At 38.9% G+C, this 14,284-nt stretch overlaps 1 protein-coding gene across 1 annotated transcript in view; it reads left to right on the top strand.

Annotated features, from left to right (window-relative positions):
• The window catches only part of PRKAA2 (protein kinase AMP-activated catalytic subunit alpha 2), an 80,021-nt gene that overhangs the window by 21,511 nt on the left and 44,226 nt on the right, over positions 1-14,284 (top strand). Inside the window, exon 2 of the mRNA XM_001365214.4 lies at positions 7,237-7,378. Coding sequence (XP_001365251.1) covers positions 7,237-7,378 — 142 coding nt within the window. The remainder of the gene's footprint in view (positions 1-7,236; positions 7,379-14,284) is intronic.

The following is a 14,284-nucleotide window of genomic DNA, read 5'->3' as shown; positions in this document are numbered from 1 at the left end:
ACTTAAATTATATGAGGTCTACTTAAAGAATCCTAGAGAATCAACTAAAAAGCTAGTGGAAATAATCAACCACTTTAGCAAAGTTGTAGCATACAAAATAAACCCAAATAAGTCATCAGCATTTCTATATATTTCCAACACATCTTAGCAGGAAGAGTTAGAAAGAGAAATTCCCTTTAAAATCACCCTAGACAATATAAAATACTTAGAAATCTATCTGCCGAGACAAACACAGGAACTATATAAACATAACTACAAAACACTCTCCACAGAATTAAAACTAGATCTAAATAATTGGAGAAACATTAATTATTAATGGGTAGGACTAGCTAACATAATAAAAAATGACAATCTTACCCAAATTAATTTACTTATTTAATGCCATACCCATCAAATTACAAAGACAATTTTTTTACTTAATTAGAAAAAAACAACAAAGTTTATTTGGAAGAACAAAAGATCAAGAATATCAAATAAAATAATGAAAAAAATGTGAAGGAAGGTGACCTAGCAGTACCAGATCTTAAACTGTACTATAAAGCAGTGGTCATCAAAACAATATGGTACTGGCTAAGATACAGAAAGGAGGATCAGTGGAATAGACTTGGGATAAGTGACCTCAGCAAGACAGTCTATGATAAACCCAAAGATCCCAGCTTTTGGAACAAAACTCTACTATTTGACAAAAACTACTGGGAAAACTGGAAAACAGTATGGAAGAGATTAGGTTTAGATCAACATCTCACACCCTACACCAAGATAAACTCAAAATGGGTGAATGACTTGACTATAAAGAAGGAAACTATAAGTAAATTAAGGATACCTGTCAGATCTATGGGAAAGGAAATATTTTAAGACCAAGCAAGAGTTAGAAAAAAATTACAAAATGCAAAATAAATAATTTTGATTACATTACATTAAAAAGGTTTTGTACAAACAAAATCAATGCAATCAAAATGAGAAGGGAAGTAACAAATTGGGAAAAAAATCTGTATAACAAAAACCTGACAAAATTGTAATAACTCAAATTTAAAAGGAGTTAAATCAATTGTACAAAAAATCAAGCCATTCTCCAATTGATAAATGGACAAGGGACATGAATAGGCAATTTTCAAGTAAAGAAATCAAAACTATTTATAAGCACATGAAAAAGTGTTCTAAATCTCTTCTAATCAGAGAAATGCAAATCAAAACAACTCTGAAGTACGACCTGACACCTAGCAGATTGGCTAACATAACAGCAAATGAAAGTAATAAATGTTGGAAGGGATGTGGCAAAATTTGGACATTAATGCATTGCTGGTGGAATTGTGAATTGATCCTACCATTCTGGAAGGCAATTTGGAACTATGCCCAAAGGGCACTAAAAGACTGTGTCTCCTTTGATTCAGTCATAGCACTGCTGGGTTTGTATCCCAGAGATGATAAGGCAAAAGACTTGTACAAGAATATTCATAGCTGCGCTCTTTGTGGTGGCAAAAAATTGGAAAATGAGGGGATGCCCCTCAATTGGGGAATGGCTGAACAAATTGTGGTATATGCTGGTGAATGAATACTATTGTACTCAAAGGAATAATACACTGGAGGAATTCCATGGTGATTGGAATGACCTCCAGGAATTGATGTAAAGTGAAAGGAGCAGAACCAGGAGAACGTTGTACACAGAGACTGGAACACTATGGTACAATAGAATATAATGGATTTTGGAGGGCCTTATGAGAAAGAACATTATCAGAGGAAGAACTGAGGGAATAGAAACATAGAAGAAAAACCACTGTTTGGTCACATGGGTTGATGGGAATATGATTGGGGATGTAGACTCTAAAAGATCACCCTAATGCAAATATTAATAATATGGAAATAGGTCTTGATCAACGACACATGTAAAACCCAGTGGAATTGCACACCAGCTACGGGAGGGTCTTGGGGAGAGGGGAGAGAAAGAACATGGATTTTGTTATCATGGAAAAATATTCTAAATCATCTAATTAAATACATTAAAAAATAAAAAGATTGCTTATTTTTGAGTTTTGAATTCTTTCCATCCCTCCTATACTTAACTTATATTGAAAAGGCAAAAAATGTGGTATCAATTTTACATACAAAATCATGTAAAACATTTCCATATTCCATGTTACTAAAAAAGTAAGAAAAATAAAGTGAAACAATTATGCTTCCATCTGAATTGAGGCTCAATCAGTTCTCTCTTATGAGGAGATAGTATTTTTTCATCGCGTCTTTACAAATTTTCTTAGATCAATTTATTCCTGAGAATACTAAGTCATTTACATTTGATCATCATACATTATTGCTATTTTTGTGTGCCATGTTCTCCTGGGTCTGCTCACTTCACTCTAAATCATTTCATGTCAGTCTTTCCATATCTTTCTGAAATCATCCCCCTCATCATTTCTTGTAGCACAGTAGTATTCCATCACAATCATATACTACAATCCCTTCAATTTCCAATTCTTTGCTACCACAAAAAGAGGGCTCTAAGCATTTTTGTACAAAATAGGAAATAGGAACTTTTCCTTTTCCTTTTCCTTTGATCTTTGGGGTCCAGACTTTGTAATGGGGCAAAGGGTCTGCATGATTTGATAACCATTTGGGCATAGTTCCAAATTGTTCTTCAGAATGAGTAGATCAGTTCACAAGTCCACCAGTAGTGTATTGATATCCCAGTTTTACCCCATCCCCTCCATTTTCCTTTTCTGTAATAGAAAATCTGAAAGGAGTGAGGTGGTACCTCAGAGTTGTTTTTTTTTTTAAACCCTTACCTTCCATCTTGGAGTCATTATTGTGTATTGGCTACAAGGCAGAAGAGTGGTAAGGGCTAGGCAATGGGGGTCAAGTGACTTGCCCAGGCTCTCTCTACATCGCTCTTGATTAGAGAAATGCTAATTAAAACAACTCTGAGAGGGAGAAGCTGGGTAGCTCAGTGGATTGAGAGCTAGGCCTATAGAAGGGAGGTCCTAGGTTCAAATCTGGTCTCAGACACTTCCCAGCTATGTGACCCTGGGCAAGTCACTTGACCCCCATTGCCTAGCCCTTACTGCCCCTTACTGCTCTTCTGCCTTATTGGCTCCAAGACAGAAGGTAAGGGTTTAAAAAAAAAAAGCGATGTAGAACATTTTTTATATGACTTGAGAGCTTCAATTTTGTCTTTTGAAAATTGCCTATTCAAATCCTTTAACCATTTATCTATGGAATGACATGTATTTTGTTGAATAAATTTGACTCAGTTTGCTATAAATTTGAGAAATGAGGCTCTTATCAGAGAAATTTGCTATAAAAAATTTCCCCAGTTTCCTGCTTTCTTTCAAAGTTTGAATGCAGTGGTTTTGTTTGGGCAACATCTTTTTAATATAATATAATCAAGATTTTCATTATCTTCTCTTGTTTGGGCATAAAATATGCTTGATTATTTCTTAAGTCAATGGCCTTTCTTTGCCGTTATTCCTTTGGAAAAATGCCTTCATTTAGAAAGCCAAGTTATTTGTCACTTTATTTTCTAACAAAAGATTGTGGTTTTTTAAAAGTTTTGTGTTTTGTCTTAGAAAATCATACTAAGTATTGGTTCCAAGTCAGAAGGAAAGCAAGGGCTAGGCAATGGGGGTTAAGTGACTTGTCCAGGGTCACCCAATTAGGAAGTGTCTGAGGCCAAATTTGAAGCAGGCCTCTGTCTCCAGGCCTGGCTCAGGAACCACCTAGCTGCTTCCTAAAAAGGTTTTTACTTTGTATTTTCCCATGAGGTTACCTTTTAGAAAGCATTAATCTTAAAACAAATCAAAGCACAGGCCCCCTCTAGCCATCCCTTGCATACTTCCTGGATACTTTGATGGGCATTTCAGTGATTACTCTTCAGTAATCAGATCATAATACTGAACATTTATGCAAGACTCTTAAGATTTGGAAATCACATTAGAAATAGTATTTCAACTCTTCTAAAAATGACTAATATAGGAAAATGTTTTACATGATTGAACATATAAAATTTATATCAGATTGCTTAGTGCCTTAGGAATGGGGGAGAAATGGGAGGGAGCAAGGGGAAGAATGTGGAGCTCAAAATTTTAAAAAAATTGTTAAAAATTATTTTTATGTGTAATTGAGGAAAAATAAAATATTAAAAAATAAATAGTGTTTCATTTGATTCTCATAACAATCCAAGAAGGAAGGTATTGTTATTATCCCCACGTTTTACAGGTGAGGAAAGCAGACAGAGGTTAAGTGACTTGACCAGAGTCACACCACTAGGAAATGATTGAGGCTGTATTTGAACTTTAGGCTTCTTACTATCCACTGTGACAACTACCAGCTTTGGCAGTGTCTCTGAGGTCTATTTAACTCTAAGGAAAATGGCCGTAATGACAAATGACAGTCAAAATATCTGAAAATGTGTTTCTGATTCTTTTTTATATGGGATGGGAGTCTATAACAGGGAAAAACCCTTAGGTGATGGAACAATCTATAAAAATAAAAATGTGTGCATGTAGGATGGCGTGCAGTGGGGAGAGCCTTGAAGCCGGGAAGTCAGGTTGTTACAGTCAGTAATTGAGGTTTGCTTCATAGTGAGAACTGAATGGAGTTAAGGGGGTCCGAGGGGAAAGATGATGGGGAGTCAGACATGACAAGATTTGGATAAGAAGACGGCGCTGTTAAACATTAGTAATAGTCAGAGAGTCCTTCATTGCAGTTATCTGGCAGAGAATCTTATGCTTTTGACATGTGCCTTGGAGAAACCTTGTTTAAGGCACTAAAGATTTCAACACATCATTCCAGTGCTGCAAAGGGCCTGATTTCCTCAGTGAAGTTCTTCCTTCTAGGGATCACTTCCATAGTGGAGAACTCCGGAGGAGTTTCTGTAGCCAAGAGAATTCACTACTCCAGATCCCGTGATCTGAAAGCTCAACCCCCTTATTTGATACGCGAGGAAACTGAAGCCCAGACAAGCTAAATGACTTCTGTGCTCAAGGTCACACAATTAATTAGTGGTTGAACCAGGGTTCAAATTCTGTGTAAATCTAGGTTTTTGGTGGCATAACTTGGGGGATGATCCTGCCTGAATTTAGGCTTATCCCTGAATGACAGACCCACCGGTCCCTGCCTGGTTGCCTCTGTGCAGAGCCTTTCAAAAGTTTGGTGTAGAACCTGCCCACACTCGTTTTCTGTGGCAGAATCTTTGAGCAAGTACAGGCTCACTCCTCTGTTAGGGTGAGCCAACTTCAGAGGCTCCCCATTCCCTATCCCAGAGGATAAAATGCAAACCCCTTAGTCTGGCACTTAGATCTTCCTTCCTCCAATCTTACCCTCACCTGCCTTGCCTGCCTTATTTTAGACTCCTTCTCTATGTGAAATCTGCAATAAAGACAACTGGAGAACCAGCCATCACCTCAGTACCTGGTACTTATACAATATTGCAAGACATGCAGTATTGCATGTATTGCATGCAAGACAGTCCTTATGCTAAGATTGTCCCCCTTCTCCCTAGATGCCTCTTAGCAATCCTTGTTTTCCTGGAAGACTTAACTCAGATGCCCCCCTCTTTGGTGGAACCCTTCCTGACTTTCAGGGGTTTCTGCTCTCTGCCTCCCTGATTCTCCTTGTGCTGTTCTTCCTGGTGGACTCATCATATCCTTCCAGAGAAACATAAGCTCTTTGATGACTGAGATATTCCTGCTACCTTGCACAGTGCTTGACTGGTGGGAATGAGGTAGGAATTGGATCCAGGATTTTACTGAGAATTCATTCTCCCAGGGCTGGGCCACACCTCTGCAAGCACTCCCTCTGCCACTGGAGGCTGGCCTTTCTCTGCAGTTTAGAGAGGCCCTGACATCCCTATTAGAGGCAGGACTCACTTTGAGACCAGCTCACTACCTGCTCTGCTCCACTGGCATCTAGTGGGGTCTTAGTAGAGGTTGAATGGACGAGGGTCTCGGTGGAGGTGCCTGCCGAAAACCTGACGGCGTCATTCAGATTTCTTCTTGCCAGGAGCTCCTTGTTTCCTTTATTCAAAACAAGAATTCAACAAGCCATCCTTTCCTTTTAAAAATGAAATGAAATTATTTTTTCACTGAACAAGCATTTATTTTCTCTCTCCCTTTCCTAATGAAAAAATGGAAAAAGAAAAAACAAACCTATGTAATATGTAATGTGTGTGTGTGTGTGTGTGTGTGTGTGTGTGTGTGTGTAGTCAAGCAAAGCAAATTCTCACATTCGCCACATCTTGTTGAAAGCTCATTCCAGTAGGGTCCCCATATAGGCAAAGGATATGTTCCAAGACCGACCACAGATAGCTGAAACCTCAGACATAAGGGAACCCCGGCTATGGAGTGTGGCTTTCTTATATATACATACATGTAATAAAGTTTAATTGATAAATCAAAAAGACAGCGAGATATGACCAACATTAAATATAGTAATAATAAAGTACATTATACATTATAGCACAGTACTGTACAGTGGACTTCTTCCTCCAGCCCTTATCTGTGAGGGATACATTTCAAGACCTCCAGTAGATACCTGAAACCATGGACAGTTCTTGCTTTAATTTTTTTTTTAACCCTTTCCTTTTGTCTTAGACTTGATACTAAAGCATCATTTCTGTGGTAAGGGTAAGGGCTGGGCCATTGGGGTTACGTGATTGACCCAAGGTCACACAGCTTTGAAGTATCTATGGTCACATTTGAACCCAGGACCTCCCATCTCTAGGCTTGGCTCTCTATCTACCCCCACCCCCCTTTAACTTTTAACTTTACTGTATGGTATTTCCTGCTCCTGCCCCTTGGCTCCACACTCCATGGCCTCCAACCCTCCACTCCTTAAAAAAGATACAATAAAAAATTGACCAAATGAAAGCAGAACTGCTGGGAGAGGCACTGCTGCAGATGGAACACCCCCCTGGACTCCCCTTCTCCTCCCCCCCACACTGAGAGGATATCTTTGCCCCCCTCTGCCCACCTGACCTCTGGCCCAGCTGCCAGTCTTTTGTCTGTTTGTGCTAAGGTCCTGGTGTCTACATGTCCTTGAACCATGTGCTGCCCCCCTTCCTCAAGCCTTGAAACTGTGGATGCAAAACCATAGCTCAGAGGGGAGGGGGACTCCCCTGTGTGAGGAGTGGGTGCTCATTGACACAGAATGGCATTTTTCAAAAGGAGGCAACAGGTTTTGAATAGATTGTAGGACTTTTTAAAATTCAGAGGACTATTCAAATTTCTTTTTTCTTTTGCTTAGTTGGAGAACACCAGTTGACGGGTCATAAAGTAGCAGTAAAAATCTTAAATAGACAGAAGATTCGTAGTTTGGATGTGGTTGGAAAAATCAAAAGAGAGATTCAAAATCTGAAACTCTTCCGACATCCGCACATTATCAAACTGTAAGTACTTTTATGTCTTTAGGAGTCCTAGAAGGAATATTTTTTGAAATGATAGTTAATTTATTTACAATTGATATTTTTAGTGTTGTAAAATATTATAATTTGATTTGGGGCTGATTTATATTATGGAATCATTGATGTCAATAGTTTCCCCCATTTTGTTTTTAACCCTTTTGCTATGGAATTTATTTATTTATTGGTATGGAACTTAAAGCCATTGTTAACAAGATGATTCTGTTTTCTATCCCTGAATTCAGTCTACAAATTTCCCCTAGAGCTCTTGACTCCCTTCCCATAATTATGGCCACTTAATGGTCATTTATGACTTGATACTCCTGGGTTCATGCTTTCACTTTTCCTAATTAAACTCCCAGAGTGCTCACCTATCCCACATTTATTTTTCTTTTTGCTCATGAATGAGGGAAAGAAAGCCTGAAAGTCAGAGTTTAAGCCTATGATTAGATTCAGAGGACAATGAGAGGCAGCATCCTGTAGTGGCCAGTGCTACATGAGCAGTCAAAAAGCACAGCATTTGCCTTTACCCTTCCTACACTTGCTTCCTGGCTATGATGTGACCCTGGGCAGCTCACTTCATCTTAAAGAGCTACAATCCATTTGTCTTTAAAATAGGAGGAAGGGGAAGCTAGGTGGCTCAATGGATAGTCCACTAGGCCTGGAATCACAAGGAATGAGTTCAAATGTGACACTTCCCAAGTGTGTGATGCTGGGCAAATCACTTAGCCCTGATTGTCTATCCTTTGCCTTTCTGTTTTAGAATTGTTACTAAGACAAAAAGTAGGAATTTTTAAAAAATGGGAGGAAATTAAATTTGCCTTCTTACTTCTCAGGGTTGTTATGAGGACCAAATTAGACAATTTTTGAAAAGATTTTTGCTACCCCAAAGTGTTCTGTGAAAATAGTAGTTAGGAAATCCTTAGAAGCATGAAATGAAATATTTGGACATTGGAGGCTGTTAATACTGAAAAGAATTATAAAGTTCAAGGACTGAAGATTGACTTTATTTTTTTCTTAAGGTTGGATACAGTTTTATGAATTAGAGTTAGTCAGGTAACACACATTGAAAATTATTTCTTTGTTTATTACATTAAAATACCCAGTTAATTCCCTCCATCCTTCCCCCCTTCCCATTAGAAAAGGCATCATTTGACGTCTTACTTATTGGTGTTTATCAGTTATTTCTCTGGAGGTGGACATAGACCAGTCATTCTTCAAACAATATTTCTCTTGCTTTACATGATGTTCTCTTAGTTCTTCATTTCACTGTTCATAATTTCATATAGGTCTTTCCATTTTTTCTCAAAATTAACCTGTTTGTCATTTCTCATGGCATAATAGCATTCTGTCACCATCATATGCCACAGCCTGTTTGGCTATTCTCCAATTATTGGAGATCCCTTCAGTTTCCAGTCTTTGCCACCACAAAGGGAACAGCTCTAAATATTTGAGAACATGCAGGTTTTTTTCCTTTTATCCTGATCACTTTAGGAAATAAGCCTAATAGTGGTATTGCTGGGCCAAAAGATATACTCAGATTTATAACTCTTTGAGCATAATTCCAGATTGTTCTCCAGAATGATTGAACCAGTTCACAGTTCCACCAACAGGCAGCACACATTTATTAAGTATTTACTCTGTACCAGGGATCGTGCTAAGCATCTGCTCTAGAGGAGCTCATTTTCTCATGGAGATACAACATGCAAATAATGAGATGCAGACAAGGTGTAGACCGAGCAGATGGAGGTTGCAATGCCTCAAGAGGGAAAACAGTCAGCTGCGGTAACAGGAAAAAGCCCCCTATTGACTGTGATATTTGAGGTGATCTGTGAGTGAGCAGAGTAGCACATATAAGAGATGGGACAAGCATAGAGATGGGAGATGTAATATATATATATATATATATATATATATATATATATATAATTTATTCATTTATTTTAAAAAATACAACCTTGCCTTCCATCTGGGTATTGGTTCCAAGGCAGAAGAGTGATAAGGGCTAGGCAATGGGGGAGAAGTGACTTACCTAGAGTCACACAGCTAGGAAGTATCTGAGGCCAGATTTGAACCCAGGACCTCCCGTCTCTAGGCCTGAGTCTCAATCCACTGAGCCACCCAGCTGTCCCCTGGGAGATGTAATATTTGAGGAATCATCTTTGTAGCCAAAGGGTGAGTGAGTGGAGAGCAGTAAGGGTAGGAAGATGGGAAAGAAAGAGGGGACCAGCTGTAGGAGAGCTTTAAGTGCTAAACAGGGGACTTAAGATGGAACCACTGGAGTTTATTTAGTGGGGGACTGGGAGAAGAGAGAGATGAACAGTTAATCTTCAGCCATAAATAAGGGCCATTCAAATGGAGATTTGGTGATGAATTTGGATATTATCTCAAAGGAGGAATGGTTTAGTGATGGTTAGAGGGCTTTTCGAAGTGACAGTGGAGATTAAGGAGTATTCTGACTCCTCAAAGGGAGACATGGGAGAAAGTTTTCGTGATCCTTGGGGTAGGGGATAAGACACATAAGGGAGTAAGAGAATGATCACCATAGAGAAATGAATCCAAGCACAGATTCAGTGGTAGGAAAAATCCCCATTGTAGGATCACAGAACTAGACCAGGCAAGGTAGAGTGATCTTGCGTCAGATTGTAAGGTCTCCTGTGTTTCTCTGTGAGACTGCCTCATAATAAGTTGGGGCAAAGCAGTGCTGTTTTCATGCTGGAGAAGGCAATGGGGGGTTGAGAGGCTCTGGATATCTTATCCTGGGTAGACTGATGCTGCAGAATGTCCTAGAGTTGCCTGGGGACACTTTAAGGTGTTTGGTAGTTTCACAGATTAGACTTCAAACATCAATTCAAGGAATGGAGGAATTGAAAGGAGTAATGGGGAAATTCCTTATGAATCTAAACAATCTGATTCTGCACTTATGCATTGCGTTTATACTGTCCGGAACTAGATGATTCTTTTTCTTTGTCTGGTCACTGCCTCAACCTTGGCCTTCTCAGATTTCTTTTCCCTGCTCTCTATCTAAGCTTCCGGACAATATTTCCTTTCGCTTGCTCATCTCCTCACTGCTTCATCTTAGAGGAGGAAACAGCAGAGGTGGGGGGGGGGAATAAAAAAAATAAAAATAAAATAAAATTAGGGAAAATGTGGCCAAACAGAACTAAAGCTACAGCGCAACACAGCAGTGATTTTCTTCTCTTATTCTCCGACTACTGGTTGCTGCGTCTGCTGCCTGAATCTGTGGGACAGTGTTCCTTGGTCACCAAATAGAATAGGAAACAGCTCCCATCTGACTCTTGTGTGGTTTTTGACCTGTGTTTCCTCTCCCAGCCCCCACATCTCTACATGAACATGTTGAAAACCAAGCTCACTGCTCCTCTTCCTGTTTAAAAATTTGATTTCATGTTCTAATTAAAATTTTATTTTCTTTCTCTTCCGCTTCTCCCCTATCCCACTGGAAAAATCTGGAGAGTCAAGCAAAGCCAATTCTACATATTTTATCCCTCACCCTTCTGTCAGGAGGGAGATTATGTTATTCATCAAGGCTCCTCTGGAATCATGGTCTGCTGTTGTGTTGACTTGTTATTCTTAAGTTTTTCAAAGTGATTCATTTTTCACAGTGTTGTAGGTACAGTAAAAATTGTTCTCTTCATTCTACTCACTTCCTTCTGCCTCAGTTTGCACAGAGCTCCCTCAGAAACCCTTCCCTTTGCTATTTCTTGTGGCACAATAGCCTTGCATCCTGTTCATAGAAAATCATGTAGTTTGTTTGCTTCCTCATTGAATGTCTGCCATCTTGGTTTCCACTTCTTTGCCTTTTTTCTTGAAGTTGGATCATCCTTCTGACTCAATTCTTTATCAATGCCAGAATCATTGTCCTGGCCTTCCATGTTCAGAGCATAGGAATCTTGTAGAGTATTCCCTATCCTTTCCCTCTTCTAGCCCAGCATTCATCAGAGCCTTCTGATTTGGCTCATTTCTGTACCATGTCATATATCTTCACCTGTCCTGGCATCATGCTTGTCCCTCAGGAATGCCTGCCAAGATCATCATAATGACACCATTCCTGACCTTTATGCCCATCTTCTCTGCCCCTTTTAACTTGCTCTTCATAAAGCTAACAGGAAGGCCTTTTGTAAGCCATGTCTTGTTGATGTTCCCCTCAGATAACTTCAGTGCCTGTTATTACCCTGCTTATTGAACAGAATAAATTCTTCCTTACCTTGACATTTAAGGCAACTTGGCACTCTGGTGACACTCTCCTTTTCCAGCCTACTATTGCTCCCTTGCATTTGTCCTCTGCTCCAATTAAACTGGACTGCTTCCTCTTCCCTACACAGGCATTGCACATCCTGCCTCCTTACCTTTTGTCCTATTGCTCCTTGTATCTCCTCCTTGTTTCTCCTCTTGGTCTTTTGAATTCTTACCCATCTTCTAAACTTTAACTCAAATTCCACATCTTCTAGAAGCCTTCCCTAAGATCCCTCCTTCCTTCTTCAGCACCCCTTTCTTTCTTAGACCTCACTTATCAACTCTTAAAGTAAGTCTGTAATGCATTCATCATATAATCATTATAATATTAATGATAACTGGTACTATATAATACTTATAAGTTTGCAAAGTGCTTTACATACATGATCTCATTTGAGTCCTATCGCAATCCTGTAGGCTACCTACTATAGGTATTATTAATCTAATTTTACATTTGGAGTCACTGAGGTATAAGTAAGTTGTATCTTGCGCAGATTCACACAGCTTGTAAACAGGAGAGATGGCAGTGGAGTCCAGCTCTTCTGGGTTTAAAAGGCCAGTCTCCTCTCCTCCTGTACATGCTGTCTTTCACATAATATACAGAACAAAAATATCTACCAGGGACTTGATCCCAGAGTTCAATGGGAGGAGAGTTGGTGAGGACTTTACTATGGTATCAGTTTGAAAAGTGGATTAAAGGCACCCAGAAAGCAGATGTGTGAGGACTAGAAGTAGACCTGAATCTGTTCAATTCTCATGGCCCAGATGACCCACCTCCCACTGAATTGAAAAAGCTGCCTCATTGCTGAGCCTCTTATCTATGATCTTTGTGATTGTGGGGAGAGTGGGAGAGCTAGGACAGGATTCAGGAAATAAAAATGGGTCCCTTTTTTAAGAGCAGAATTGAACTTGTGGACTATAGGCTACTGAGCTAGATTGAATTCTGGCAACACTCTAGGGAGCATTACTGAAAGTATGATATCTTGTGCAGTAAAGTAGGAAGGAGGTAGCTCTGAATAGACAGCCAGACCTAAAAATAAGAAGTCCTGGGTTCAAAGCTGGTTTCAGATATTTCCTAGATGTGTGATACTGGGTAAGTCACTTAACTCCCATTGCCTAGTCCTTACTACTCTTCTGCCTTGGAATCAATATATATATATATATATATATATTTGATTCTAAGATGGAAGATGAGGGTTTTTTTAAAAAAAGGAAAAGATCAAGTTATATTGTCTAGATCAGAGATGTCCACCTAGAGCTCCAAAGGCTACCAAGTACTATGCAACCAGTCAAAATTGTAAATGGGAAATATTTAGCAAAATAAATAAAAATACAATAGAAAATAGATAACATGTGGTTTGTAAGACAGGGTGCAGCTTGCAGAGATACTTAGGTATGGTTTAGTGATCTTCATTTCTGTTGGTGTTTGACACCAATGGGCCAGATACTGGTACAAATGGATGACCACTTGTCTCCTATGGTGTACTGGGGAGGCCATCTAATTCATCTGGTGTGGGATGGATTAGATGGGTTCTTCTGACTGATAGTTCTGTGATTTTGTGAAATAAATTGTAACAGGGTGAGGGTCTGCACACACACACACACACACACACACACACAAACAATCACAGAACCTATGGTGGAAGAGATATTGATGGGAAATTTAGTCCAACCTTATAAACTACCAACAATGTCCTCTGTATTGTACCTGACAGCTAGTCACCCACCTCTTCCATTTTTGAGTTGCTCTAATTGTTTAAAAGCTTTCTCTTCCATCCTGGTGAACTTGACTTTTGGAACCTTTCTAGATCTGACCTCTAGGACCAGGCAATTCCACTTCCCTTTGCTAACCCTTAAAGCTATCATGCCCCCTCTAAATCCCCTTTCCTTTAGGCTAAAGATTCCCAATTCTATGCTCTGTCCTCACCTCCACGTCATAAAATACTTGACTTCCTTCAAGATGCAGCTCAAGCATCATCTTTCTATTTTATTTTTTTTAATTAAAAAAATCTTTTACCATTCATCTTAGAATCAAACTGTGTATTGGCTCCATAAGGATATTAGAAAATAAGTATTGTTTTATTAGTTTAGAGACAAAAAGAAATCAACACAGAAGAGGAACACAGACTGATTATGATCATGAACTAAGATTTTTTTTACACCATTCTAACATTACACACTTTCATTATAGTTGCAAACAAACACTACATAGTAACAACACGAAGACAGAAGACAGCAAAGGAGGTGACTTTAAATATTTGGTATGTATTCACTACAAAATAACATACACATATAGGGGACATTTCTCACAAACTCTGCAACATCATAACCAGGTGATGAGTATCCATAGAAGTAAATAAATACAGATAAATCACCTTGGGAAAATAAAAATAATTGTACACATTAAAATAATAAGATCTTATCTCACAGGAAGACTTTATGTGTTCCCAGGAGATAAAATCAAGAAACCATACATATCTTTCTAAAGAAAATCTTTGTTTTTCTTAGGCTAGTTTAAGGGGGAAGTGTATTTTCCTCCTGCAACATATAAATAGCTTGTACATAACATATACATAGTTGTAGAAATTGTACAGATCTTTATATTTACATAGATGTGTCTATAGTTAAATTATTACAAAG

The sequence above is a fragment of the Monodelphis domestica genome, chromosome 2 (assembly GCF_027887165.1).
Source record: "Monodelphis domestica isolate mMonDom1 chromosome 2, mMonDom1.pri, whole genome shotgun sequence".
Taxonomy (NCBI): Eukaryota; Metazoa; Chordata; class Mammalia; order Didelphimorphia; family Didelphidae; genus Monodelphis; species Monodelphis domestica.
The sequence above is the reverse complement of the archived record's forward strand: the minus strand, read 5'-3'. Positions and strand labels throughout refer to the sequence as shown.